The sequence below is a fragment of the Mauremys reevesii genome, linkage group 24 (assembly GCF_016161935.1).
Source record: "Mauremys reevesii isolate NIE-2019 linkage group 24, ASM1616193v1, whole genome shotgun sequence".
Taxonomy (NCBI): Eukaryota; Metazoa; Chordata; order Testudines; family Geoemydidae; genus Mauremys; species Mauremys reevesii.
In genome coordinates, this window is record NC_052646.1 from 9,463,986 (window position 1) to 9,489,708 (window position 25,723).

At 53.4% G+C, this 25,723-nt stretch overlaps 1 protein-coding gene across 1 annotated transcript; it reads left to right on the forward strand.

Annotated features, from left to right (window-relative positions):
* On the forward strand, positions 1–25,723 carry KCNJ9 (potassium inwardly rectifying channel subfamily J member 9). The gene is made up of 4 exons (XM_039512815.1): positions 1–50; positions 9,744–10,722; positions 24,421–24,717; positions 25,080–25,723. Exons 2-4 carry the CDS (start codon positions 9,789–9,791, stop codon positions 25,136–25,138), a joined length of 1,290 nt encoding a protein of 429 aa, XP_039368749.1. The 5' UTR covers positions 1–50; positions 9,744–9,788; the 3' UTR covers positions 25,139–25,723.

A 25,723-nucleotide genomic window follows, 5' to 3' on the forward strand; every position in this document is an offset into this window, starting at 1 on the left:
CCGGCTGGCCGCGCGGCGGACCATGGGCGGGCTGCGGGCGCCCGGCCGCGGTAAGTGATCAGCACCGGGGAGGCGGACAGCTCCGTGCGCCGCCGGCCGGGGGCGCGGGCGCGGGCATTGGCTGGGGAGGAGGGGCCCGATCCCGCCGCTAGCCCCTGGGGCTGCTCACACTTGGCGGGGCGCGGGGGCAGGGCTGAGTTGGGGGTGGGAGTGACCAGCCCTGCGGGAGGGGGGATGTTTGCACCGGGCCCTGGTCCGGGGAGCTGGGTCATTTCTCAAACGCGCTGCCCGCTCCTTTCCCCCGGTCCCGACTCGCCCTGACTTCAAGGGTCACCCAGCGGGTGGGCTCACCCGGACTCCGGATCCGGTCGCTGCCGTTTACACCTGGGGTGGGGGTGTGTGCACTCGGACCCGGTGGCGTTTTGTTCCCACCGTGCTGGTAAGTGACGGGGCGAGGGAGGGTCAGCACTGCTCGCCCCCGCGATCTGGGGACGCTCTGATCCGGAGCCCAACTGTGGAAGCCACGGCGGGGGGGAGGCTGAATTTACCCCCCCCTCCCCCGTGGAGGCTCAGGGAGAGGGTCCAGGAGGGCGCTCAGGGCTAGGAAGTGGGACTGGCAGAAGCACCAGGCAAAATCTCCCTCTCCACCCCCACAGCCCCAGTCAGGCAGCGGGCGCCCAAGGACACATCTGTCAGATCACCCTGGGGCGGGGGCAGCCTGGGGCCATGGCTTTGCATCGCTCCCAGCTGGGCGGTGACTGGGCGGGGGAGGGGGTCACTCGGGATGGGGCCAGCAGCCCTCTAGGTGGAAGCTGCAGCTGAATCAGCCCGCAGGAGCCTGAGCAGGGCTTTTCTGAGAGCCCCAGGCCTGTCTAGGGGAGGGAGGGCCCACCAGCGAGGGCGCTAGCCCGGCCTGCGGGCGTCCTGGGTCCAGGTCCCCACTCTGCCACAGACTCCCTGTGTGGCCTTGGGTAAGTCTCTGTGCCTCAGTTTCCCAGCTGTGCAATGGGGATGATAGCCATGTCCTGGTGGGGGTGGGGGGTGTAGTGAGGCTAAATACATTAGAGCTTGTGAGATGCCCAGATACTAGGGTAACAGGGCCAGCTGTGTACCTGAGGGTGAGATGCGTGGCCTTTGCTGAATGCTCCCTGGGTAGGCAGTGGGGGTGAGGGCTCTCTGCCCCTCACAGGCCCAGGATACAACTGTGGGATATTCTGTTACAGGTCCCACTCTGATGATGCAGCATAGAGCTCCTGGGGCCAAGATGAGGAGGAAAGTGCCCAGGCTGCAGGTTGGGTGTGGGCAGTGATGGGGTAAAGCTCCTCTCTGCCCTCCCCGGGTCCTGGCACAGCTGGTCCATCGCTCCAGTGATTTGGAGCAGCCTGGGAGCTGCTCTAATCTGTGCTGGCTGCACACAGCTGATAGCAGGAGCATCCCAGTCATGCCCCATTACTGTTGCTATGCCAATAGCAGGGAGGGGGAGTGGCAGAGGAGCCCCGATAGCCATTCTGCACCACCCTTACCCCGGGCAGTCCCCTGAGCTGGTTAAGATGGCTGGAGGGTGGTCAGATTCTACCAGCCACGGAGGGGGTGAAATGACAAGCCCACATGGGAGGATCCAGCTCTGGGAGCATAGATCCCACCCTGCTAAAGTGCCTAGGCTGGCAGGAGCCTCCCACAGCACGGTGAAGTGAGGTCTGTTGTTGTCACTACCCAGGTAGTTATGTCTTCAGTCCCTAAAGCACCCCAGATTCTTTTCTCAAACAATAGAGCACTGAGGCAGCCGTGGGGAGGCACTGGTGGGGGGTTCTATTCCCCGCTGTTCTTGGGCAAGTGACTGCTCTCTGCCTCAGTTTTTCCCAGCTGTGAAATGGGGACAATGGCACTTTTTTCATAGCACTGAAATGCCTAGAGTCCCCAACTGAGATCAGAGCTGCATCGTGCCAGGCGCTGCACAGAGTGAGACATGGTTCCTCCCCCAAAGGGCTTGTAGCTGAAAGAGACAAAGGCATGGTGAAAGGAAGGGTCTCCATTTAACAGATGGGAAACTGAGGCACCAAGCCATCCTGTGACTCTCCCAAGGTCACACAGGGAGTCCCTATCAGAGCTAGGAAGTGTACCCTTAACCACAAGCCCATCCTTCTTTACTAAGTGCCCTGAGGGCAACAGATGTAAAGACCTAAGTATTATGTGGTTTGGAAATTTTTCAGGCAGTTCCCTGTGCCCACATGGCTGCTTCCTTATGGGTAATTAGGAATAATGACTCCCTGAAATGTAGGTCCTGGTCCAAAGCTCCTTGAAATCCACAGAGAGACTGTGGGGTAGCCCCATGGGGTCAGGCTTTCCAAGGCTCAGCTCCCACAAGGAGCCCCCAGCACCCGGCATGCCGAGCACCTCGGGTGCTCTCCCCTCTGTGCTGGACTTTCCTTCATAACAAATTGTCGCAGTTTGAATCCCCAGTGGGCAGCTCTGCCATTTTCCTTTAATTACCCAGGAGACTTTGCTCCTGCTAAGCCAACTGAGCCTGTACTGGGCAGAAAAAATCCCCCAGCTCCCTGAGGTCAAAGGGCGCGATGGCTTTGTAGGCTAGCAGCAGGCTATGCTCTGGCAGTCAGGTCTGAGGGGGACCCCTCAGGATTGGGGCTTGGATTTGTAGCTCAGAGTCCCCCTACTCGGGTTGACTCATTCTGCCTTCTCTCCTAGCTAGATAAACTGACTAATCCCAGGCACGCTACTAAAGGCTGTTTCCAGTAGGCCATCAACAACCCCACTTCTGTCTGCTGCTCAGCCTTATTATTAATAATCCCAGCACATGCTTCACAGTCCTAACCCTGGGTGCTCCCTGCCTGTCACTCTCAAATCATGGGCTGCTACATCATCCCAGGAGGGGTGGTGGAACTAAAAGACCAGAGAGGGGAAGACGTCACAAGGGGAGTCAATGACAGAATCAAGAATAGACCCCAGGCATCCTGATTACCAGGGCACTGATCTGGAGCTAGTGAAATTCACCAGGCCGTTTCTTTGCATCTCCCCAGTAGCTAGCCCATGACTGCTACTAGCTGGTGGAGTTGCTCCTTTCGCTCAAGCGACAAGGGGCAATGAAGCTGGGGTGGCATTTTCAGAAGTGCCCAGCGGTGGCCCAGCTTTGCTCCATTAAATTAATAGTAAAACTCCCCCTTATTGCTGAGAGAGCAGCATGAAGCCAGTGCTGTGTGCTTTTGAAATTCCCCCCTCCCCATTACAGCTAAAGGTCCTGGTTCTAATCCCCCCAAGGACGTATAAAGAGGGTCCTTACTCAAGGGCTTATGTCTTTCTCTGTGCCCAAATTGTCAATTTCCCTGGTGCATTGGCAGCTGTCTTATCCCCCTCCCATGGGGCTGGGTCCTGCCCTGCCTCTGTGTACAGTACAGAGAAGGGTTTTGCTACTTGAATGTACTGTAAGATCTTATCATCTCTCCTGTCATTGGTTCAGAGCCCACCGTGGGTAAAATCGCCAGCTGCGTCTCTGGCAGACGCTGCTTCCCAGCCGCCAACCTCCAAAAAAGACACATGGGGTTGAATAATATTGATACAACACAGCAAACCTCAGACATACCTAGGGAAAGCCCCATCATGGGGCTAGAGCTGGGCTGTGGGGCATGAGTCATGGGGATGGGTGTGAGATCAGTCACCAGCACATTTCATGAGACCCAAATTGATTGAAGTTCTTTATTTTATGAGATTTTGGGATGCTCAACCTTTTCCCCATGGAAGCCTGTGAAAATAGTGACAGCATGTTTGTGCTCAAAAATTCATGCTCACAAGTAAGGGTGTGCGTGTTTGGGTATGTTTGTGGGTGTGTGTATGTTTTGTGTGTGTATATATACATATGTTGTGTGTGTTTGTGCTATTGTTTGAGTATGTGCATGCCTGAGTGCTGTGTGTGTGTTTATTGCGGGTGCATTTTGTCTATCTTTGTATGTGCCTGTATATTTTTGATTGTGTATGTTTTGCTCATATGTGTGTGTTTTGGTTTTGTGTGGTATGTATGGTGTCTGTGATTGTGTGTGTTGTATGTCAGTGTATGTGTGTGTGTGTGTGTGTGTGTGCACCCTAGCGGTAGCAAATTCTACTGCATTTAGCACAGGGTTGAATATTTTACCAGTGGGGAAACTGAGGCACAGAGTGGTAGTGGGTGGTAGCACATGAGACCTGACTCTGGCCCTGACATACATGCCCGAGGCCAAGAGCCAGTGAGTGTCCGAGCCAGGAGCAGGACCCAGCACAGTGCTCTGGGCTGCCTCACTGCTGGAGGGGCCATGGCTACACGGGGACACAGACCCTGACACTAAGGGGTGCTGACCTCTGTGGGAATTGCAAGTCCCAGCGCCTCACAGGGCCACCCCCTAAAAGATCTCATTGCCGCAGGGCTTTGCAGATGGTTTTCCTCCTCAGACTCTTCTTTCCTGCCCCACCATACCCATTTCAATTGGAGAAGTTGCCCGTCACCTTTGTGCTGCCAGATCTCCAGCTTTCAGGCAGCGTTGCTGTGCGCTGTTCTGCAGCTTCCGCGGCACTCCCCAAAGGTGGCCGCATGTCACTGCTGGGCAAATTGTTCTAGCGGATACCCAGTGCGTCTAAACCAACTCTCGGTGTGTGTGTGTCTAATGGACAAAGTTCTGCTGGCTTTGTCAGGACTGGAGCTGCTTTAGAAATGTTACCAGGTGTTATTTAGGCTGGGCCAGTAGCGGCCACAGTGTGGTTTTTTTTTTTTGCAATGGAATTGGTTGCATGTAATCAATGCTGTGAAAGCCCAGTGGCAGAGGCCTCCCAAGGACTAACGGAGGATGATAAGTAATGTGCAGGGGGAAGCACAAACAGCCCCATTATCTTCATAGGCAAAGTCAATATTTATTAACAAGGCCCTGAGCCAAGCTTCACCAGCCGCCTCAGCTGGACTCTCCTAGGTATGAAAAGCATGGAATGAATGTTAGATGCTATGTCCTGGAGCTGAGTTCACTGCACGGCAGAGCGTGCCGGGGAACCTGTGGTTATCTCCTTTCCCCTCCCAGCAGGGGGTGTTGCTGTGAATCAGGTGCCTGGGCAGAGGTCAGGATGGAGAGCCCAGGACAGGCATAGCGAGGGGGTCAGGGCTCAGGATTGAGGGGAACAGGCAGAGCTCTGTGTATGTGGAGCTTAGGGCTAAGATTGCAGGGGGCAGGCTTTGAGTTGGGATTGAGGGGCACCAGCAAAGCTGTTGGTGGGAACCCAAGACTGGAACAGCAGGGGTTCTGCAAACCTGGATTTAGGAGCATCAGCAGAGCAGGAGTCGGGGTGTCAGGACAGGAATAGCTGGGGAGCTGGGGGTCAGTACCACGAGGCACTCACAGTATTCCCCGCCTCTAGCCAGCGATACGAGTCCTTTGTTGCCACGAGTGTATAAAGATTCCCTGGCGCTCGAGTCTGGAGGATTTGATTGACATTTGCTCCTTTACAGCTTCTCCATCACTAACTCGCCTGCGCGGTGCCCAGCATACAGGGGCACGGTCCCAGACCGGCCCTGGGGGAACCATGTCTTGAATGCTGGATGTCAGGATGCTCTGCAGGGGGCAGAGGGGCTTCTGGCCCTCCAGCGAGGCTTATGGGTCTGTACTTCACTGTCATCTGAAGAGACCGGGCGGTGCGGCTGATCACTGCGTCGCACCAGAGAGTGGGGACCTGGAGGGTGGCTGGTGGGGTGTTCTATGGAGCCCTGCGTGGGAGTGGAGGAGCCAGTCCCCCAGCTCTAGTAGCTTTTGTAGCCTGCACCGTGGCAGCTCTCCCCCAGCAGGGGACTTGAAGACTAGACAGGTGTCCCACCCCCCGCCCTGCCCCTCTGCATGGTGGGATCCTGCAGCTCCCTGGAGCTCAGAGAGGGAGAGGAGACTTTTCCCGGTAGCAGTGACTGAACCCCAAGCAGTTCGAAGGTTGGGTTCGCTTCTGTCTCCGAAGCACTTTGGCATGGAAAGGGGGTTGGAAATGGCACAAGGTTCCTACTGAGATGGGTCAACTTCTCCAGGGCGAGGACAGGGGGCATCAAGGCCAAGTGAGAATTGACTGAAAATAGAAAGGGGTTGGGATCTGGGCCAAAGATTCAGCTGGCTCTGAGTCCATCCAAGCAGCCGCCTCCTCACAGAGCAGTAAGCTGCAGCCTGAAGCCCTGTTGCCATCCGTGAGGCAGCAGCTTCCCTCATCACTGCCCCAAGAGGATAAAGGGTCTACTACTGCTGCTGCTGCCGCTGTCTCAGGGAGCCCTCCATTAGCTCAAGCAGTAGGACCTGGGCTTTTGGAGATGAGGAACCAGGGTTCCAACCCTAGCTCCTATTGTTGCAGTGCAGACGGGGGCGCTGAGCCAGGCTTGCAAGGAGAAGTGGGGCAAGGTGGCTCCAGGTGTGAGCTCTGGGTCCAGGCAAGGCTGAATTGGCTGCAGTCAGGTGAGAGATGTTAGCAGGGAGGGAAGTGGGGGTGCATCTGCTCAGCATGCACCTCTCCTGAGGGGAGCCCTATCTCCGGAGGATGGCCAGCGAGGAGCACCCCTGAGCTCACGCTGAGCAGAGAGGGGCTGGGAGGACAGACTTACAGCCAGCTAGTGGCCCCTGGATGGTTGTGACCATGGCTCACTCCAACCATGCAGCCTAGTGGTGCCAGCAATCTCGTTGCCTGGATCCTTGTCACAGGGCTGAGATCTCCAGGCCTCCCTCCCTGCAGAGAGGTTGTCATCCTCCCTTCTCCCCACCCCCTCCCACCGCTGCTCTCAGCTCCCTGGGGGCTGAAGGGAGTCCTGCTGCAGGTCAGCTCTCTGATGAGGCACTGAGACCGGGAGGGTGCCTGAGCTGTGATTTGGGGGGCAGGGCTCTAGACCCGGATGCACAGCTGAGAATCCCCTCCCCCGTGTACCCCAGCTACTTGGGCTTTGCCCAGCCCTGCCCCCAGTCTTCAGCTTCCTCCACCCAGGCATATGAAGAGTTTCAGTGAGGCCCATGGGACCCCGGAAATATCCCTCCAGCTGTGGCCTTGGTAGGTCTCCCGCTAAGCAGCCTTGTCACCGTGTGGAGGGGAGACGGCTGGGAAAACTCAGGAACTGCAGGAATTGGTGCTGGTGATACAGTAGGGGGCACCCTCCCCTCTGAGCCCCTGCTGATCCCAGTGCAGGGAGAGGGGCCGTTGTGCTACAGGCAGCAGGGGGAAGGCGCAGGGGAGGGATGCTGTGTAGGAACGTGGGGGGATCGGTGTGTTGCAGGGAGCAAGTGTGTTCAGCAGTTCAGAGGGACCCAAACCTCACCACTGTGTTACTGACCTCTGCAGTCATTAAAACGGAAAGGTCTTAATTCCCCCCTGCCTTGCTCCCAGTGTGGCTAGTGGACAGAGCTCTAGACAGACCCTTTGGAGATATTTACTTTATTCCTGGCTCTGTCACTGGCTTGCTCAGTGACCGTGGACAAGCCACTTGGCCTCACCGTGACTCAGTTTCCCCATCTGTAAAACGAGGATAATGATACTGACCTCTTCTGTAAAGTGCCTTGTAACTACTGGTGAAAAGCTCAATGTAAGAATGAGGTGTTCGCTGTGGATGTTTGGTTGATTTTCTGCAGGTCACTCAGCTCCAGGCATCCTGGTCAGTTTCACGCTTTTCTTTCTGGTCAGTTTCACATCCTGGTTCTCTGGCACACCAGCCCAGAGATGCTGTGCTGTGGGTCTCACATTTCTGTTTGTGCTGAGCTAAACCCTGAAGTTTTTATCCAGTTCTGATGCAGGTTTTTTTTTTTAATCCCTGAAGCTCAACAGGAGTTTTGCCTGTGAAGTGACTAAAACTGGATCCCCAAAATCTAGCTCATTAAAGCTCACCACCCCCCTTTACAATATCTACATTTTGGGCCTAAGCCTAGTGGACACAGGCCAAGGCAGCTTCAGTCAGTGGTTTACGTGCTGTCTGATGACTGAAAGTCAGCTGCACCTCATGACTGCTCCATGGATCTCAGTGCAATGAGTTTGTAGGTCTCAGTTCAGTCCCCAGAGCTCGGCACCCTACATTTGCATCAGTGTTGCATTTTGATCCGTATCCACATCACAGAAGCTGCTGTGATAAATGACCCCCTCTTCTGAGCTCTGCAGGGGGTGCTGCAGGAAGCAGGACTCCAGGGGCCCTGGAGATGCTCTCCCCCAGTCCGAGAGGAGATCAGCCTTGCCCCAGCCCTGCTGTCTCTGATCTGTGAAGAGAGGGCTCCAGTCTTACTCCCTTCAGAAGTGAGGTGGGGTAACTGGGTAAATGACGTGTGCCTCTGCTCTGCAGACACCCAGACAGCGCTAGAGGATCCTAAGCTGGAACCCCACCCCCTGCTAGTCTGCTTGCTGAACAATGCCAGCTCTGCTGCAGTGCCGGCTACCCCCTGGGGAGCTCCCCAGTACATTAGCCAGCACAGCCATGGGCGCTGGGGAGCGGCAGGTGGGGACTGCCACTGGCTTCTTTCCTCCCATCAAGGCTCTGCGCAGCGTCAGCTCTGCTAATGTCCCTGCTCTACTCACTCCTCCCTCCACCCCAGAGCACCCTGCACAGCAGGATGAGCGCTATCACCCTCCGCGGCACAGAGGGAAGGGGGAAACTGAGGCACAGAGACTTTGCCCAAGGCCAGGCAGCCAATCTGTGGCAGAGCCTGGGGCCCTCACCATTGAGCCATCCTGGCAGCCCATAGCACAGGAGCGGTGGCACAGAGCAATTGTGGGGGCAGCTCAGGGAAGGGAGCTGGCAGGAAGCCAGGCCCATGGAAGGGGAGCGGGAGCCAAGTTGGGGCTCTGAGGGGCTGTATTTTGGGTGGGGGATAGAAGGCAAGATCAGACGTTGGGAGGGGTTTAGGGGGCTATGGGGAGTTGGGGGCACCATGGAGACAATCAGGATTTGGGGATGGACCTGGAAGAGTGGTTATGCAGAGTTGGGGTCACTGGGGGCAAGCAGGGGTTGGGGGTAGGTCTGGGGTTGAGGGGAGTTGGGGGCACCAGGAGAAATCTGGAGTTGGGGGCAGGCCTGGCGGGGTTAGAGGAATTGGGGGTTGCTGGGGGGCAGTCAGGAGTTGGGGTTGGGTCGGGGGGGTGAGGGGAATTGGGGGTCGCTGGGGCAGTCAGGAGTTGGGCTTGGGTCTGGGGGGGTTGAGGGGAATTGGGGGTTGCTGGGGGGCAGTCAGGAGTTGGGGTTGGATCTAAAGATGGTTGAGGAGAGTTGGGGAACACCCAGGAGAGCAATCAGGAGTTGGGGTTGGGTCTGGCGGGGGTTGAGGGGAATTGGGGGTCGCTGGGGGCAGTCAGGAGTTGGGCTTGGGTCTGGTGGGGTTGAGGGGAGTTGGGGGTCGCTGTGGGGCAATCAGGAGTTGGGGTTGGATCTAAGATGGTTGAGGAGAGTTGGGGAACACCCAGGAGAGCAATCAGGAGTTGGGGTTGGGTCTGGAGGGTTGAGGGGAGTTGGGGAGCTGCTGTGGGGCTGTCAGGGTTGAGTCTGGGGTTGAGGGGAGTTGGGGAGCACTAGAGGAGCAATCAGGAGTTGAGGGCAGGCTTGGGGAGTTAAGGGGAGTTAGGGGTCACCATGGAGATAATCAAGAGCTGAGACACCGTAGTGGGGGGTAGAGGGAGCACTGGAGGTGGGTCTGTAAGTCCTCGGCACTGTAAGGGTTAAGTGTCCTTACTGGGAAAGGTGGGGGTGCATCTATTTATCCCCAGTGTCCTGCTTGCTCCCTCAGACTCAAAGGAGCTTGGCTGGGGCAGCTAGTCTCCAGAGTGCTAAGATGGCGAAGGAGAACTCTGGCTTCTCCACCATCCCTGAGACTCCGGTGAGTGAGGCGAAGCCCCCGCTCTGCTCCCGCCCGTCCAAGGCCTCAGCGCGGCTCCGCAGGGAGAACGAGCGGGAGAAGACTGAGAAGAAGAAAAGGCGCCAGCGGTACGTGGAGAAGGGTGGCAAGTGCAACGTGCAGCACGGCAACGTGCGGGAGACCTACCGCTACCTCACGGACATCTTCACCACCCTGGTGGACCTCAAGTGGCGCTTCAGCCTGTTGGTCTTCACCCTGGCCTACGCCATCACCTGGCTCTTCTTCGGCCTCATCTGGTGGTTCATTGCCTATTGCCGTGGTGACCTGGACCACCTGGAGGACCACACTTGGACACCCTGTGTCAACAACCTCAATGGGTTCGTCTCGGCCTTCCTCTTCTCCATCGAGACAGAGACCACCATTGGCTATGGTCACCGGGTCATTACAGACAAGTGTCCCGAGGGCATCATCCTCCTGCTTCTGCAGGCCATCCTGGGCTCCATGGTCAACGCCTTCATGGTGGGCTGCATGTTCGTCAAGATCTCCCAGCCCAACAAGCGGGCTGAGACCCTCGTCTTCTCCTCCCACGCCGTGGTCTCACTGCGTGACGACCGCCTGTGCCTCATGTTCCGGGTCGGGGACCTGCGCAGCTCCCACATTGTGGAGGCCTCCATCCGGGCCAAGCTGATCAAGTCCAAGCAGACCCAGGAGGGGGAGTTTATCCCTCTCAACCAGACAGACATGAACGTGGGCTTCGAGACAGGCGATGACCGCCTCTTCCTGGTCTCGCCCCTCATCATCAGCCACGAGATCAATGAGCACAGCCCCTTCTGGGAGGTCTCCAAGGAGCAGCTGGCGAAGGACGAGTTTGAGATTGTCGTCATTTTGGAAGGGATGGTGGAGGCCACAGGTAAGATGTTGTGCCTGGGGTCCCCCAGGATCATATTGGACCAGGATGGGTCTTGGGCCTAACCTAGGCTAATGCTGGTTTGGGGACAGGGTTTACCTTGAATCTGCCCCAGTCTTGCTCTGGATCTAGTCCAGATTTGGGCCTAATCCAGACTCTCACTAGTTCTTGTTCAGTTTTGGGACCATGTTTAGACTGAGTCCCTTCCAGTCTCACACTAACCCCAGTCCAGGTTTTGGGCCTGTTCACACTTTCCCAGCCCAGTTTAGGGACAAGGTTCAGAGTGAGTTCCTCCTAGGCCTAGGCTGGGTCCAGTCCAGGTGTTGGGCAGCATTTAACCTGGGAGGTGATCATGTGGCTGTTCCACTTGCACCCAGAACACATCACTTACAGGGGCGGGGGTGTCCTTTATTCCCAACAGGAATCCAGCCCAAGACTTTTCCCCAGGCTGGGCTCACACTCTAGGTACTCACACTGATTGCTCAGCCCACACTCTAGGTACTCCCTCCCCAGACACCCGGCTCCTACTTGTCTTGTATCTGGGTGGGCAGCGCCTCTTAGCCTCAGTGAGTTGAGAAAGCTCACCTGCCATTCCCCGGCTAGATCCACAGCGGGCAGTGTGCATTCTTCCCCATGCAGTCTGGTTTCCTCCCCTCATGTGTAGCCTCTTTGCAATCCAACTCCAAAGAAGCTTGTGGTTGTCTGATGCTCTGCCATCTCTGTCAGCCTCATTCCTGATCTTCCCTGGAGCTCACCTCCTGCCTCATTCCTGGTCACATCTCATTCATATAGCAATGGCAGCAACAGAGCCACTTAAAGGATAACAACCTACTACTCCTGACAGCTAATGGAATTATTCCTTTATCTCAAGAGGTAGAGAGAGGTCTGTGCTGCAGTGCTAAAAGTGGGATCCAGGCCACTGGTACAAAACCCTCTGATAAGCCACGGAGGTAGAGGCAAAATGCTTACACAGATCATGGGTACAAGGCACTGGCTCAGGGCTACGTGATCTGGGTTCACTTCTGGCTCTGCCATTTACTCTCTGTGATTTTTGGGTTGGTCACTTCCTCTCACTGGGCATCAGGTTCCCCATCTGTAAAATGGGAATTTACTGTGAGCTCTTTCAGGCATGGACTGTATCCCTGTATATTTGTGCAGTGCCTGGCGAAATGGGGCACTGATCTCGGGGAAGGACTGTGTGCAGCGCCTGGCACAATGAGGCCCCACTCTCAGGTAGGGACTATGCAACGCCTGGTACAATGGGGCCCTGATCTCAGTCTGGGGTCCTGATCTGGGTTATGGTCTGTAGGCGCTACCTTTATCCAAATAATAATATATTGGATGCATTTGAGTTCCCCGTTAGTTAATTAAAAATGAAAAAGAAAAAAAAAGGGCAGCTGGAAGAAATAGGAACCCTAAGAGAAGATCATTAAATAAACAGTAATTCTTGTTTTATTCAATCAATAGGGAATGAATCACCATCACTTTGAAGAGGTTAAAAAAAATCTCCTTTATTCTGAAGCTTCATGTCAAGCACAGGCAATAAACCATCATGCAATTGACATGAGCTCGTGGTGGGAATGCATCATTTATTCCCTGTTAATGACCTGGAGCCTTTATGTAAATGAAATCTGTGCTGCTCAGGGTGCTGAGGCTTTCTGCTCTGCTTTCAGTGCTAGCTGTACTCTTCGTTGTTACGCACCAATTCCATGGGCTGCTGATGGATTTAATCAAACAGGACGTGCTCTGTAGTGAAGAGGGCAGTGGCTGTGTGGTTAAGGCACCGGACAGGGGCTCGGGGGATCTGGATTCAATTTCAGGGGCTACCACAGTCTCCCTGGGTGACCCTTAAAGACACATGGGTCTTCGTTTTCAGCTGAGACTAATGGCTTTGAGTCTGAGCCCCCCCCAAACTGAAAATCCAGCTCCAGTCATGAATTCAGACTCCCCCGCTCCAGATCACTTGTCCCTTTCAAAAATCACCTTTCTGCACCTCAGTTTCCCCATCTGTTACACTGTGGGTATTATTATTTATAGTAGGGTAGTGCCGAGAAGCCCCACTAAGATCATGACACCATCATGCCGGATGCTGCACAGACACATAGCGAGAGGCAGTCCCTGCCCCCAAATAGTTCCCGGATGAGACTAGACAGGCAAAGGGTGGGAAGAGAACCCAAGGCACCAAGAGTGGAGATGACTTGCCCAAGGTCACGCAGCAGGTCAGTGGCAGAGATGGGACTAAAGCTCAGGTCTCCTGAGCCCCAGGTCAGTGCTCTGTTCACTAGCCTGCACTACCCTTTAAAGCTGGGCTAGTAATGCTGCCCCCCATGGGTGATGTGAGGCTACGTTCATTGAGGCACTCAGGGTCTGCCATGATGGGGCCAGATAAGCAGCGGCAGATAGCCGGGCAGCGCCGCAACCTTCCCTTTGGCAGGGCCATAGCGACAGTAGCCCCTGGGCACTCGGTGAATGTCAGTGACGTGACATTCTGGGAGAGATACAGAGCGGGCACAGGTTTTACTCTAGCTGTCTGTTGGCGCAATCTAGCATCCGGAGCAAGTATTACCTTGTGCCCAGCCATCTGCCCACAGACCAGGAGGCCTTTGCGGAACAGTTTGAGATCTGCTGAGCTTTGCATTTTGATAGGGGGGTTGTACGGTCAAAGCACTTTTTTGACATTCGTTAACCCTCCCAGAACTGCTATGAAGTAGGTAGCGAATTGTGATTTGTATTTCAGTGGCACATCGAAGCACCAAATGAAGTCAGGGCCCCACTGTGCTGGGCACTGGACAAACCCTGACTGAGATCAGGACCACGCCTCCCGCCCCAATTGGGCTGGGCACTGCACAGACCCAATTAAGATCAGGGCTCCCATTGCCCCAGGAATTGCACAGACCCCAGCTGAGATCAGGGTCCCCATTGTGCCAAGTGTGGCATAGAGCCCTGCCGAGATCAGGGGCCCATTGTGCCAGGTGCAGCACAGACCCTGGCTGAGATCGGGGCCACATTGGGTTTGACGCTGCACAAACTCTAACCAAGATCAGGGTCCTATTGTGGAAGGTGCTTCACAGACACATAATGAGACCCAGTTAGTGCTTAATTTGTGCCAGGCTGAGCCCCGGCACCTCTGGGCCTGGCAGTTCAGAGCCCCGGCACCTCTGGGCTTGGCAGTTCAGAGCCCCAGCACCTCTGGGCCTGGCAGTTCAGAGCCCCGGCACCTCTGGGCCTGACAGTTCAGAGCCCCGGCACCTCTGGGCTTGGCAGTTCAGAGCCCCGGCACCTCTGGGCCTGGCCGTTCAGAGCCCCGGCACCTCTGGGCCTGGCCGTTCAGAGCCCCGGCACCTCTGGGCCTGGCAGTTCAGAGCCCCGGCACCTCTGGGCCTGGCAGTTCAGAGCCCCAGCATCTTTGGTCTTGCCATGTCAGTTTGAAAAGTAAAAAAATTGCTTGAGCCCTGGAACTTCTTTCATTACAAATTAAGCGCTGGATACAGTCCCTGTCAGGAAATGCTCACAGTCTGACTAGACAAGGCAGACACAGTGGGGTGATAGTCTCACCAGGATACTGGTGTGGAAACTGAGGCACGGTGACGAGAAGGGATTTGCCCGAAGAGAATCCAGGTCTCTAAACTCTAACCCAGAGACCATGCCCCAGCCATCTAAACACTGATGTAAGCAGCCAAAATGGCAGGCAGTGTGTTCTAGTGGATAGAGCACTGGACAGTGACTCAGGAGACCTGGGAACTCTCTCGGCCTCTGTCACTGGCCGGCTGGGTGACTTTGGGCAGCTCACAGCACCACGCTGCCTCAGTTTGCCCAGCTGTGAAAGGGGGATAAGGAGCCTGACCTGCTCTGAAAGCTACAGAGAAGCCCCAGAGAATTGCACTAGGTCTCATTATTATAGTGTCAAATCCCAGGCTTTCTGTGGAAATTTCCCAGTGTCACTTCAGCTCAGAGGGGAGATGAAGCGATGGCCTCAGCAGCAGCCCAGCCTGGCTGCCATGCTCTGGGCAGCACAGGGATGATTAAGGACAGGATCCTGCCTCCTGGGGATTCATTGAAAAAATTCTCCCCATGCCCCATCTTCCCTTGGCTCACGGCCTTCCTGTTCCTTCTCTCTCCCTCGTCCCTTGCTCCTGGACATGGGAACAGCAGCTTTTATTTTTAAACCTTTTCCTCTCCCGGCCATGGGGAGTTATGTAACCCTTCCTTTCAGTGCAACGTTCGTCACCACGGCAACCCAGGGCCATGCCACCAGTGGATAATTCTGCCTGTTGGCTGGCTCTGAGCAAGTGTAGGAACAGGTCAGTAGCAGATGCATCCCCTGGGGGAGAGCTACGTGCCTCCCTCGTAGGAGGATTGACTTGGGGATCAGCCCTCATCTTCTCCAGCCCTGTGATCCTTCTGGCAAGGCTACAGCTGCAGCAGGACTCTTATGGAACAAAGGCGGTAGGCTGCGAGAGAAGCAGTGTGGGTGAGTGGGTAGGCCACTGCCCTGCCCTGGGAATCAGGAGACCCGAGCTATGCCACACACCTGCCGTATGACCTTGTGCAGGCCTGTGCCTCTCAGTCCCCTCCCCTCCTGTGTCTATCTTGTCTATTTGCAGTGTCTTCAGGGCAGGGATTGCCTCTTGGTAGGTGGACGTACAGCACCTAGCAGACCAGGTGGCCAGTGTTGGATGTTACAGTGACATTACATTATCATCATCATCATGATCCTACAAAGCTGTCCCTGAAGTTTCTGTTCAAAACAGGTTGCATCATTACCCCCCATTTACAGATGGGGAAACTGAGGCACAGAAGGAGCTTGTGCAAGGTCACACAGTACAGAGCTAGGAGCAGAACCTGGATCTTCAGAGTCCCAGGTCTCTGCTCCGTCCTATGGACTATGCTGCTTCTATGCCCTCTGACATGGGGGCACAATGAAACAGGGTTGTCTTTGTGGTGCACCCTGGTGGGATCCAGCCAGATGAATGGAGCTGTGTATGCCCATGCGGATGCCCATGACTGTCAAATGGCATCGTTCTGCAGCCATTAAACAGCGCTCCCGCCCCAGAGTGAGGGTGTTAGTTACTATGGAGCAAGGGGGCAGTTGCTCCCCCAAACTTGGTCCCCCCCAACTTTTCATAGGTCTGGATATTCCATTATCTCTTCCACTCCCCACCCTGACTTTGCCAGCTACAATATAAGCACATATCATGTTCCATATGCTGACACAACGTGGCCCCACCCCGAATGTTTCTGAAATGATGCCCCTGCCTCAGAGGTGGTTGCATTTTGCTGGTGGGTGAAGTGACTATTGCATATGTACAGGATTTAAATTTCACACGTGGGTGCATGATTCACCAGCTGGGCACTCCAGTTATTATTGCTAATGGTTATCAAATGAGGGGAGGAAGATCAGTCAGACACACAGCGGCTAGATCCTTTCTGAACTCTTCATTCCCAGGGATTATCCGTCTCTGGCCAGGCTCCGATCTGCCCTTTGAAAGCAAACCAGCAGCCTGTATTTTGACCCTTCCCAGTGGGCAGTGTCTGCAGGCAAAGGGCAGCCTCTGTGCCAAATATAAGAGGTCCCAGATACCATGGTGACGAGTGCATTGGAAACACCAGCTAGGCTGGGGACGGGGTTGCAGAAGGGAGCTATAAACAAAAAGGTGCATGGCACATTTGCACCAGTAGGTGGCACTGGTACTTCACTGCTGCTCCATGATGAGCTATGATGCCGTCTCCCTATGTGCCCTGCAACCAGTGTAAGGGGGGGCGGGGGGGAAGCAGGGGGTTGTTCCTGGGATTGGATGGTCCTGGCAGTGCCCCAGCGAGGTGGGCATAAAGCCCATAAACCATGGTCACCTGCTGTCATGTGTCACTGATTCTCTGGCCCTAATTTTGGAAGCTGATCATCTTTTCTTTCCACGTACCCCTTCCTCCTCCCTCCCCTGCCCCATCTCAGGGCACTGGCACAGTGGGGATTTCACCTCCTTACATCCTGTCTGTACCCCATCAAGCTCTTCTGTGGATCCCGATGGAGCCTGCGCTCTGTCCTCCGAGAGGGGGGGCCAGGTTCCCTCTCCGAGGGATTTCAGCATTAATGAGGATCCATGTATCTTTTATCCAGGCTGAGGCTTAATGCTTCGATTGATCGTGATAATACAAGGCTAATCCCTCTGGATGGCTGGAGTGAATGAGAGTGTAAGAGGAATGGATGGCAGCGCCGGGCCATGCCAACTAGCTGACTACATGATGTGCCCACAGCAACATAACCTCCAGCTCCAAACAGCCCCCCTGCCCATTCTCCTCTTTCACTACCACCCTCTCATTTACTCTCTTCTCTCACTTATTTTTCACTCTTTTTAATCAATTTCACTTTCTCTCACTCTTTCAATATCTTTCTCCACTTTCTCTCCCATTCTGCTTTCAGACTCTTTCACGATTGTTTCTCTTTTCTCTCACTAGTTCTCCTTCTATTCTATCACCTCTGCTGCTCACAATTCAAGAAGGATGTTGATATATTGAAGAGGGTTCAGAGAGCAGCCAAGAGGATGACTCGGGGATTAGAAAACCTGCCTTGTGGTCATAGGCTCTAGGAGCTCAGTCTAGTCATTTTAACAAAGAGAAGGTTAAGGGGTGACTTGATCACTGTCTAAGTACCTACATGAGGACTAAACATTTGATAACGGGCTCTTCAATCCAGCAGACAAAGGTATAACAAGATGGAATGGTTGGAAGCTGAAACTAGATAAATTCAGACAGGAAATTAGGTGCACATGTTTAGCAGTGAGGGTAGTTACCCATTGGAACAATGTACCAAGGGCTGGGGGGGATTCTCCATCACTGGCAATTTCTAAAGCAAGACTTGATTTTTTTGTAATAGATTTACTCTAGTTCTACTAGGTATTAATTCAGGGAACTTCTATAGCCTGAGTTATACAGCAGGTCAAACTAGGCCCTTCTGGGCTTAGAATCGATGATTCGACAAGTCTTTTCTCTCTTCCCAAAGGTTTTATTACAAACCCAAACCCAGTCCCAGGTTCCCCACAAACCCGTTGGGGGCTTGTCTACACAGGAAGCCAGTATCAATAATACCACTATTATTGTACCTGGACAGTTAAAAACCCCTGTAGTTATACTGGTGTAACTCGCCATGTGGACACGAAGTACTCCAGTACAAGAGTGGTTGTTGTTTGGTTTACCTTTAACCCCCTTCCCAAGTGACATATGCTAAACCAAAAAATACCCCTCTTATACTGAGATAAGTGTCCATACGAAGGTTATACTGATATAACTATACCCATTTAAATTCACCCCTTAGTTTTTCCCCCTGGAGGCAAGTCCCTCTACAGGAGAGGTTATAGCTCAAGTAAATTGACTGTCAATTAAGTCAAGATAATTAACACATTTGCACAGGCTGGTCTGGACTCTCCCCAAGTGCTTGTTCCAGGACACAGATGTTTGTGATGAGTCCTAGAACCAGGCAACTTAAGTCCTGCTATGGGAGTTGAGCTGAAATGCAGCAGGGCCTTGCAGTTTGGGTTCTATTCTATTCTGTCCTACTTCTTATCCCACATACATCATTGCTGTATCTAGAGATTGGACTTTTAAAGGTGTTTAGGTGCCAAAGATGCAGATAGGAGCCCAATCCCCTGAGGGTGGGCACATTATATTAATATAAATGTGCTTATTCCGGTAGCTATTCCCACATGAGTAGGTGAAAATGCTATACTAGTAAAATAATTAATACCTAGCTTTTATATAGCACTTTTCATCTTTAGATCTTAAAACACCTTTATACCACTCTAAGTCCAGGTCATAGAATCATAGAATATTAGTGTTGGAAAAGACCTTAGGAGGTCATCTAGTTCAACCTGCTCAAAGCAGGACCAATTTCCAACTAAATCATCCCAGCCAGGGCTTTGTCAAGCTGGGCCTTAAAAACCTCTAAGGATGGAGATTCCACCACCTCCCTAGGGAACCCATTCCAGTGCTTCACCACCCTCCTAGTGAAATAGCGTTTCCTAATATCCAACCTAGACTTCCCGCACTGCAACCTGAGACCATTTCTCCTTGTTCTGTCATCTGCTACCACGGAGAACAGCCAAGCTCCATCCTCTTTGGAACCCCCCTTCAGGTAGTTGAATGCTACTATCAAATCCCTCCTCATTCTTCTCTTCTGCAGACTAAATAACCCCAGTTTCCTCAGCCTCTCCTCGTAAGTCATGTGCCCCAGCCCCCTAATCATTTTTGTTGCACTCCGCTGGGGTCTCCAATTTGTCCACATCGCTTCTGTAGTGGGGGTCCCAAAACTAGATGCAATACTCCAGATGTGGCCTCACCAGTGCTTTAATAGAGGGGAATAATCACTTCCCTCGATCTACTGGCAACGCTCCTACTAATGCAGCCGTTAGCCTTCTTGGCAACAAGGGCACACTGTTGACTCATATTGAGCTTTTCGTCCACTGCAATCCCCCTTTTCTGCAGAACTGCAGCTTAGCCAGTCAGTCCCCAGCCTGTAGCAGTGCCTGGGATTCTTCCGTCCTAAGTGCAGGACTCTGTATTTGTCCTTGTTGAACCTTAGAAGATTTCTTTTGGCCCAATCCTCCAATTTGTCTAGGTCACTCTGGACCCTCTCCCTACCCTCCAGCATATCTACCTTTCCCCCTAGCTTAGTGTCATCCACGAACTTGCTGAGGGTGCAATCCATCCCATCATCCAGATCATTAATGAAGATATTGAACAAAACTGGCCCAGGACAGACCCCTATGGCACTCTGCTTGATATCGGCTGCCAACTAGACATCGAGCCATTGTTGAGCCTGACAATCTAGCCAGCTTTCTATCCACCTTATAGTTTATTCATCCAATCCAGACTTTTTTAACTTGCTGGCAAGAATACTGTGGGAGACAGTATCAAAAGCTTTGATAAAGTCAAGATATATCACGTCCACCTCTTTCCCCATATCTACAGAGCCAGTTATCTCATCATAGAAGGCAATCAGGTTGGTCAGGCATGACTTGCCCTTGGTGAATCCATGCTGACTGTTCCTGATCACCTTCCTCTCCTCCAAGTGCTTCAAAATGGATTCCTGGAGGACCTGCTCCATGATTTTTCCAGGGACTGAGGTGAGGCTGTTTGTAGTTCCCCGGATTCTCCTTCTTCCCTTTTTAAAAGATTGGCACTATATTTGCCTTTTTCCAATCGTTCGGGGCCCTCTCCCGATCACCACGAGCTTTCAAAGATAATGGCCAATAGCTCTTCAATCACATTAGCCAACTCCCTCAGCACCCTAGGACGCATTCTGTGTTGCCCAGTGCAGCAGTCTGGGAGTTGACCTTGTCTCTAAAGACTGAGGCAAAACAAGCATTGAGAACTTCAGCTTTTTCCACATCCTCTGTCACTAGGTTGCCTCCCCCATTCAGTAAAGGGTCCCACACTTTCCCTGACCTTCTTCTTGTTGCTAACATACCTGTAGAAACCCTTCTTGTTACCCTTCACATCCCTTGCTAGCGGCAACTCCAATTGTGCTTTGGCCTTCCTGATTACACCCCGCATGCCTGAGCAATATTTTTATACTCCCCCCTAGTCATCTGTCCAAGTCCTCACTTACTGTAAGCTTCCTTTTTGTGTTTAAGCTCACTGAAGATTTCTCTGTTAAGCCAAGCTGGTCACCTGCCATATTTGCTATTCTTTCTGCACATCAGGATGGTTTGTTCCTGCGCCCTCAATAAGCCTTCTTTAAAATACAGCCAGCTCTCCTGGACTCCTTTCCTCCTCATATTAGCCTCCCAGGGGATCCTGCCCATCATTTCCCTGAGGGAGTCAAAGTCTGCTTTTCTGAAGTCCAGGGTTCATATTCTGCTGCTTTCCTTACTTCCTTCTATCAGGATCCTGAACTCGACAATCTCATGGTCACTGCTGCCCAGGTTGCCATCCACTTCTGCTTCCTCTACCAGTTCTTCCCTGTTTGTAAGCAGCAGGTCGAGAGGAGCACGGCCCCTAGTTGGTTCCCCCAGCACTTGCACCAGGAAGTCATCCCCAAAACTCTCCAAAAACTTCCTGGATTGTCTGTGCACAGCTGTATTGCTCTCCCAGCAGATGTCAGGGTGATTGAATTCCTCCAGGAGAACCAGGGCCTGTGCTCTGGAAACCTCTGTTAGTTGTCCGAAGAAAGTCTCGTCTACCTCATCCTCCTGGTCTGGTGGTCTATAGCAGACGTCCACCACGACATCACCCTTGTTGCTCTCGCCTCTAAACTTAACCCAAACAGGCTTTTCTCCAGTTTCATACTGGAGCTCTGAGCAATCATACAGACTTCACACTACAGACTTCTGCCAGCACTGGATCCCTAACCGGCAAAGCGGTGCTTGCAGAAGTCTGTAGCGTAGCTGCCGCTGGACCAGCAAAACTGAACTTTTACTGCTGTAGCTTGTTCTTCGGGACACAGTTACCGCCACACCAGAAGTGTGTTGTGTGTATAGTATACTGGTGTTCCTATACCAGTACAGCACTCCTACTGTAGCCACAGCCTAACTGTGTTGTACCAGCATAACTATAGGGGTAAAAAAATCACACGCCCCCAACCAACATTTTTATACCGAGACAAAAACTGAGTAACCCAGGCCTGAGAGTTTATCTGTGTTTCATTAGCAATGAGTGAAGCTGGATGCAGGCTCATGTGAACACGTGGAAATGTATTAAATCCTGTGTACTGCTGTACCCATGTGGCTGAGTTGCCTTCAGCCAAACTCCACCAGTGCCCTGTTCCCCTGGTGTCCCTTCAACAATAACCCCTTCAAGGAACACGGGCCCTCTGACTCCACGCCCATGAAAATTAACCCGGAATAAGGTCGAGTGTGAATTTAAAGTGGATTAACTAGTCCAGATCAACTCCATGTGTGAAGAAGGCTACGTCTTCACTGCCAAAACTGGTGTGTTCTTTCAGCGAGATAACTAACGTACTGACATACGTAATTAGCTCTCTCACTGTGAAACCCTAGTGGAGACAAGGCTCTGTAGCTTTTATTGCAATATAGCTAGGTAGGGTCAACATTATAGGCTCCCCCAGCCAGGTGTGACCTCCTTCAACTATGGCAAAAACTCCAGCCTGATTTCCCAGAAGAGAGCTAAAGCAATGGAAAAACTCTCCTTTTACTGCAGTGAAGACAAAGCCAGAGTTCACTGATTGCCGGTCAACATGTGCTAACTGAGCCCGTTGTAAACAACAATGGGGGCACTTCCCACCTCCTGGCCCTTGTTCACCCCAGGATTGTCACCTCCTTTTCTCTTGGCCCAGCAGCCAGCATGTATTCTCTGAGGCTGGCTTGACCTCTCCTGGCCACCTATGGCAAAGACAGCACCAGAAGGAACATTCCTTGGGTGCAGCACTCAGTACAACTCCAAGGGAACAGAACTGAAACTGGTGATGTTTTTCTTTGCAACGCACAATTAGCCTGTGGAACTCACTGCCACATGATGTCACTGTGGTCAAAAGCTTAGTAGACTCAATAAAGGAGCAGGCAGCTGTAGGAACCTGTCTGTCTACCACCAGTTGCAGGCAGATGGAGACCCAGACCTTTGTTCCCATGTGCTATGTGCTGGGTTCGTGGAGAAGCTTCACTTTAGCACCTTCTGCTGCAATGCACTGAATAATTATTAGACTGTCCTCGGCTTTGCTTTCTGTCTCTAGTCATTATAATTGTAGCAGGTTTATGGATCACTGTAGCCCTAAGGGAGACCTTACCCGGTGTCACTCTGCTTTGGGTTTCAATGCTCTGGGCTTTTTGCTGCTAACTAGTGGTGCCTCTCCCTGACTGTTTAAAGAAGTTAGGAACCTGACCTCACCTCCCAGTGTGGTTCAACTATCCCTGACCCAGTATTTACTCCTATGATTAGCCTGACACCTCGTACATATATTCTTCTGACACCTCCATAACAGATGGGCCAACAATCAAGGCACACTTTATTTACAAGGGGAAATACAGACAAAGCATGTAAAGGGAAGAGGAAAGTGGATTTGAAGTGGGTACATGAGTAACACTATGCAACCTGCAGGTAACACAACCCCCAGGGTGGATTTCCCTGAATTCATAAGTCCAGTTTATTCCACACTAGTGGGCTCCATAATGTGGAGGAACCCATGTGCCTTGATGAGTCATTGCAGGCCTGAAGGTGCTTGAGTGCAGTGAGGTGATGAGGGGACTGATTCTCCCAGGGGGCCAACCTCTCTGCTGCAGCAATAGGGGTTACTAGCAGTGGAAAGTCCCCACAGCCTAGGGGGCCTCCATGGTGTTTCTAAGTCCAGTTTGTCTCTGCTAGAATAGTTCAGCAAACGCCTTTCAGGGCAAAATAGGCAACACCCCACGCAGGGGGAGACAGTCAGGGGATCGCCTACGCTCCACACAGGCAGTGGGAGACAGTCAGGTGATTTCTCGCACTCCCCTCAGGAAGGGGGAGACAGGCAGGGAGTCGCCTGTGCTCCCCTCAGGCAGGGGGAGACAGGCAGGGGATCACCCACTCTCCCCTCGTGCAGGGGGAGACAGGCAGGGGGTCGCCTGTTCTCCCCTCAGGCAGGGGGAGACAGTCAGAGTATCGCCCGTGCTCCCCTCAGGCAGAGGGAGACAGGCAGGGGGTCACCCACACTCCCCTCAGGCAGGGGGAGACTGGCAGGGGGTCGCCTGTTCTCCCCTCAGGCAGGGGGAGACAGGCAGGGGGTCGCCCGCGCTCCCCTCAGGCAGGGGGAGACAGGCAGGGGATCACCCGCGCTCCCCTCAGGCAGGGGGAGACAGGCAGGGGATCGCCCGCATTCTCTCAGGCTGGGGGAGATAGTCAGGGGATCACCTGCATTCTCTCAGGCAGAGCTCTCCTCCTCTCATCACCCCTTTGATCGGCTTAGTCAGCCTTCCTTCCCCCTGGGTTTGGCCAGTCACCAGGCTCAGCACCCTGGACGAGGTGAGCACACTGCTGTTTTCCCCATCTCTTGTCTACCCAGCAACAAGGCTGGCTCCCTTTCTCGTCTGATCCATTAACCCGGCTTACACAGCACTGCTGGGTGATTTCCCTTTGCAGGGCAGCAGTCGGGCTACAGTTTAAACCTCAGTGCCTAGGCAATGAGAACATGGCCAGCATGACTGTTATTAATCTTCTGGTAACATGTGGAGGCCTCAACTGAGATCAGGCCCCTGTTGTGCGGAGTGCTGCGGACAGGGGGTATAAGATAGTGCCTGCCCCAGATGAGATCAGAGCCCCCTTGTGCCAGGGGCTGCACAGACACACAATGAGAGATGATCCCTGCCCTGAAGAACTTGGGGCTAGATTTTCAAAGGGATTGAGGTGCCTAACTGCATCTTAGGATATGTCTACGCTACAATGAAAAACCTGCGGCTGGCCCCTGCCAGCTGACTTGGGCTCAGGCTGTGGGGCTGATTCATTGCAGTGTAGTTGTTCACACTGTCCCTGAGCCTGAATGCCCTGCAGCCAGAGTCATCTGGCATGGGCCAGTCATGGGTGTTTAGTTGCAGTGTAGATGGACCCTTCCGGTCTAATGGACACTGGTTAGTAGGGGAAATTGAGGCACAGAATGGGGAAGTGCCTTGCCCAGGGTTGTCCAGCAGCTCAGTATTGGGAACAGAAGCCTGGTTTTCTGGATCCTAGTCAAGTGCCCTCCCGACTGGGCCTTTTGCCTTATCAGTGCTGCCCTTGTTTCCCTAGGGATGACCTGCCAGGCCCGGAGCTCCTACCTGATGGACGAGGTGCTGTGGGGACATCGCTTCATGTCAGTGCTGAGCTTGGAGGATGGCTTCTACGAGGTGGACTACAACAGCTTTCACCAGACCTTTGAGGTGCCCACGCCCAGCTGCAGCGCCAAGGAAATGGCCGAGGCCACGGCCCGCATGGACGCCCACCTCTACTGGTCCATCCCCAGCCGGCTGGACGAGAAGGTGGAGGAAGGGACAGAGAAAGAAGCAGGGGATAAGGAGAGGAACGGTAGCCTGGCCAACCCGGAGAGTGAGTCCAAGGTGTAATGGGATGGTGCAGAGGTGGGGAGACAGAGCCAGCCAAGGACAAAGTGTTCGGGCGCAGAACGGAAGACTGGGGGATGGTAGAAGGATGCGAGGAAGGAGACTCATGAAGCGACAGGTGTTTGGGAAGGAGGGCTGGACGGAAGAAGGAGTGATAGCTGGCGAAGGAGGTAGAGAGAAGAGTGAATGGGGAGACAAATGGATGGCAGATGTACCCTGTTATTTGGGTCTATAAAACAGGGTAAAATGGGTAGTGGTAGCAACTCTGCAGCTATGGCGGAGTTGTGTGCAAGGGGTGAATATGCAGGTAATAAATCAGATATTTATAAACATATGTCTATTTTATAGCTGTACAGATAAATGAACGAGGCCCGCTCCACGAAGGAGCAGGAGGAGGGTTTTTATAGCAGTGACATCAATTGTAGAGAAGCATGGGATGGCGTGTCATTTTGGAGCAAACGGGTGGGATGGAAGGATGGAGCAAAGAACAAGACGGATGAGTGAACGGGACAACAGAAGAGGAGTAGCTGTCCTCAGCTTACAGGTGTGCGGTATGAAGCGTTGGACGAATGGCCTTGCAGAAAGATGACTATGGAAGCAGAAGAGTGCGGAGCAGCTTGATAAGTGTATGGAGGAGCGAGGGTCTGGGTGCACGGACCATGGGGTGGATGGACGGGGGCTATGCACTGGTGTATCTGCATAGCTGGAGAGATAGATGGAGAATGTCAAGGAGTTGAATACGTAGGTAGATGAGCTGGAGAAATGACCCATGAGGACAAGCTCTGTGGTCAACATGGCTTTGTGACGGGTAACTCAGCAGGTTGAGAGATTTATGCAAAGATTAAACTCGTGGATGGGAGGGGTAGACGGATAAAAAGAAAATCAGGGAGAATTGCAGCAAAGACCAGGACCGGCTATGGGCAGCATGATGTCGGGTGACCTGCAGAGCGTCCCCAGTGCCCTGCCCTCCCCCGCACTCACACACACTAGCA

Bases quoted from the DNA above. Each gene is read 5' to 3' on its own strand.
- KCNJ9 (XM_039512815.1), top strand. From the start codon at position 9,789: ATGGCGAAGGAGAACTCTGGCTTCTCCACCATCCCTGAGACTCCGGTG. The intron at 10,723-24,420 runs GTAAGATGTTGT...TTGTTTCCCTAG, and splicing joins AGGGATGGTGGAGGCCACAG to GGATGACCTGCCAGGCCCGG. The intron at 24,718-25,079 runs GTGAGTCCAAGG...TCTATTTTATAG, and splicing joins TAGCCTGGCCAACCCGGAGA to CTGTACAGATAAATGAACGA.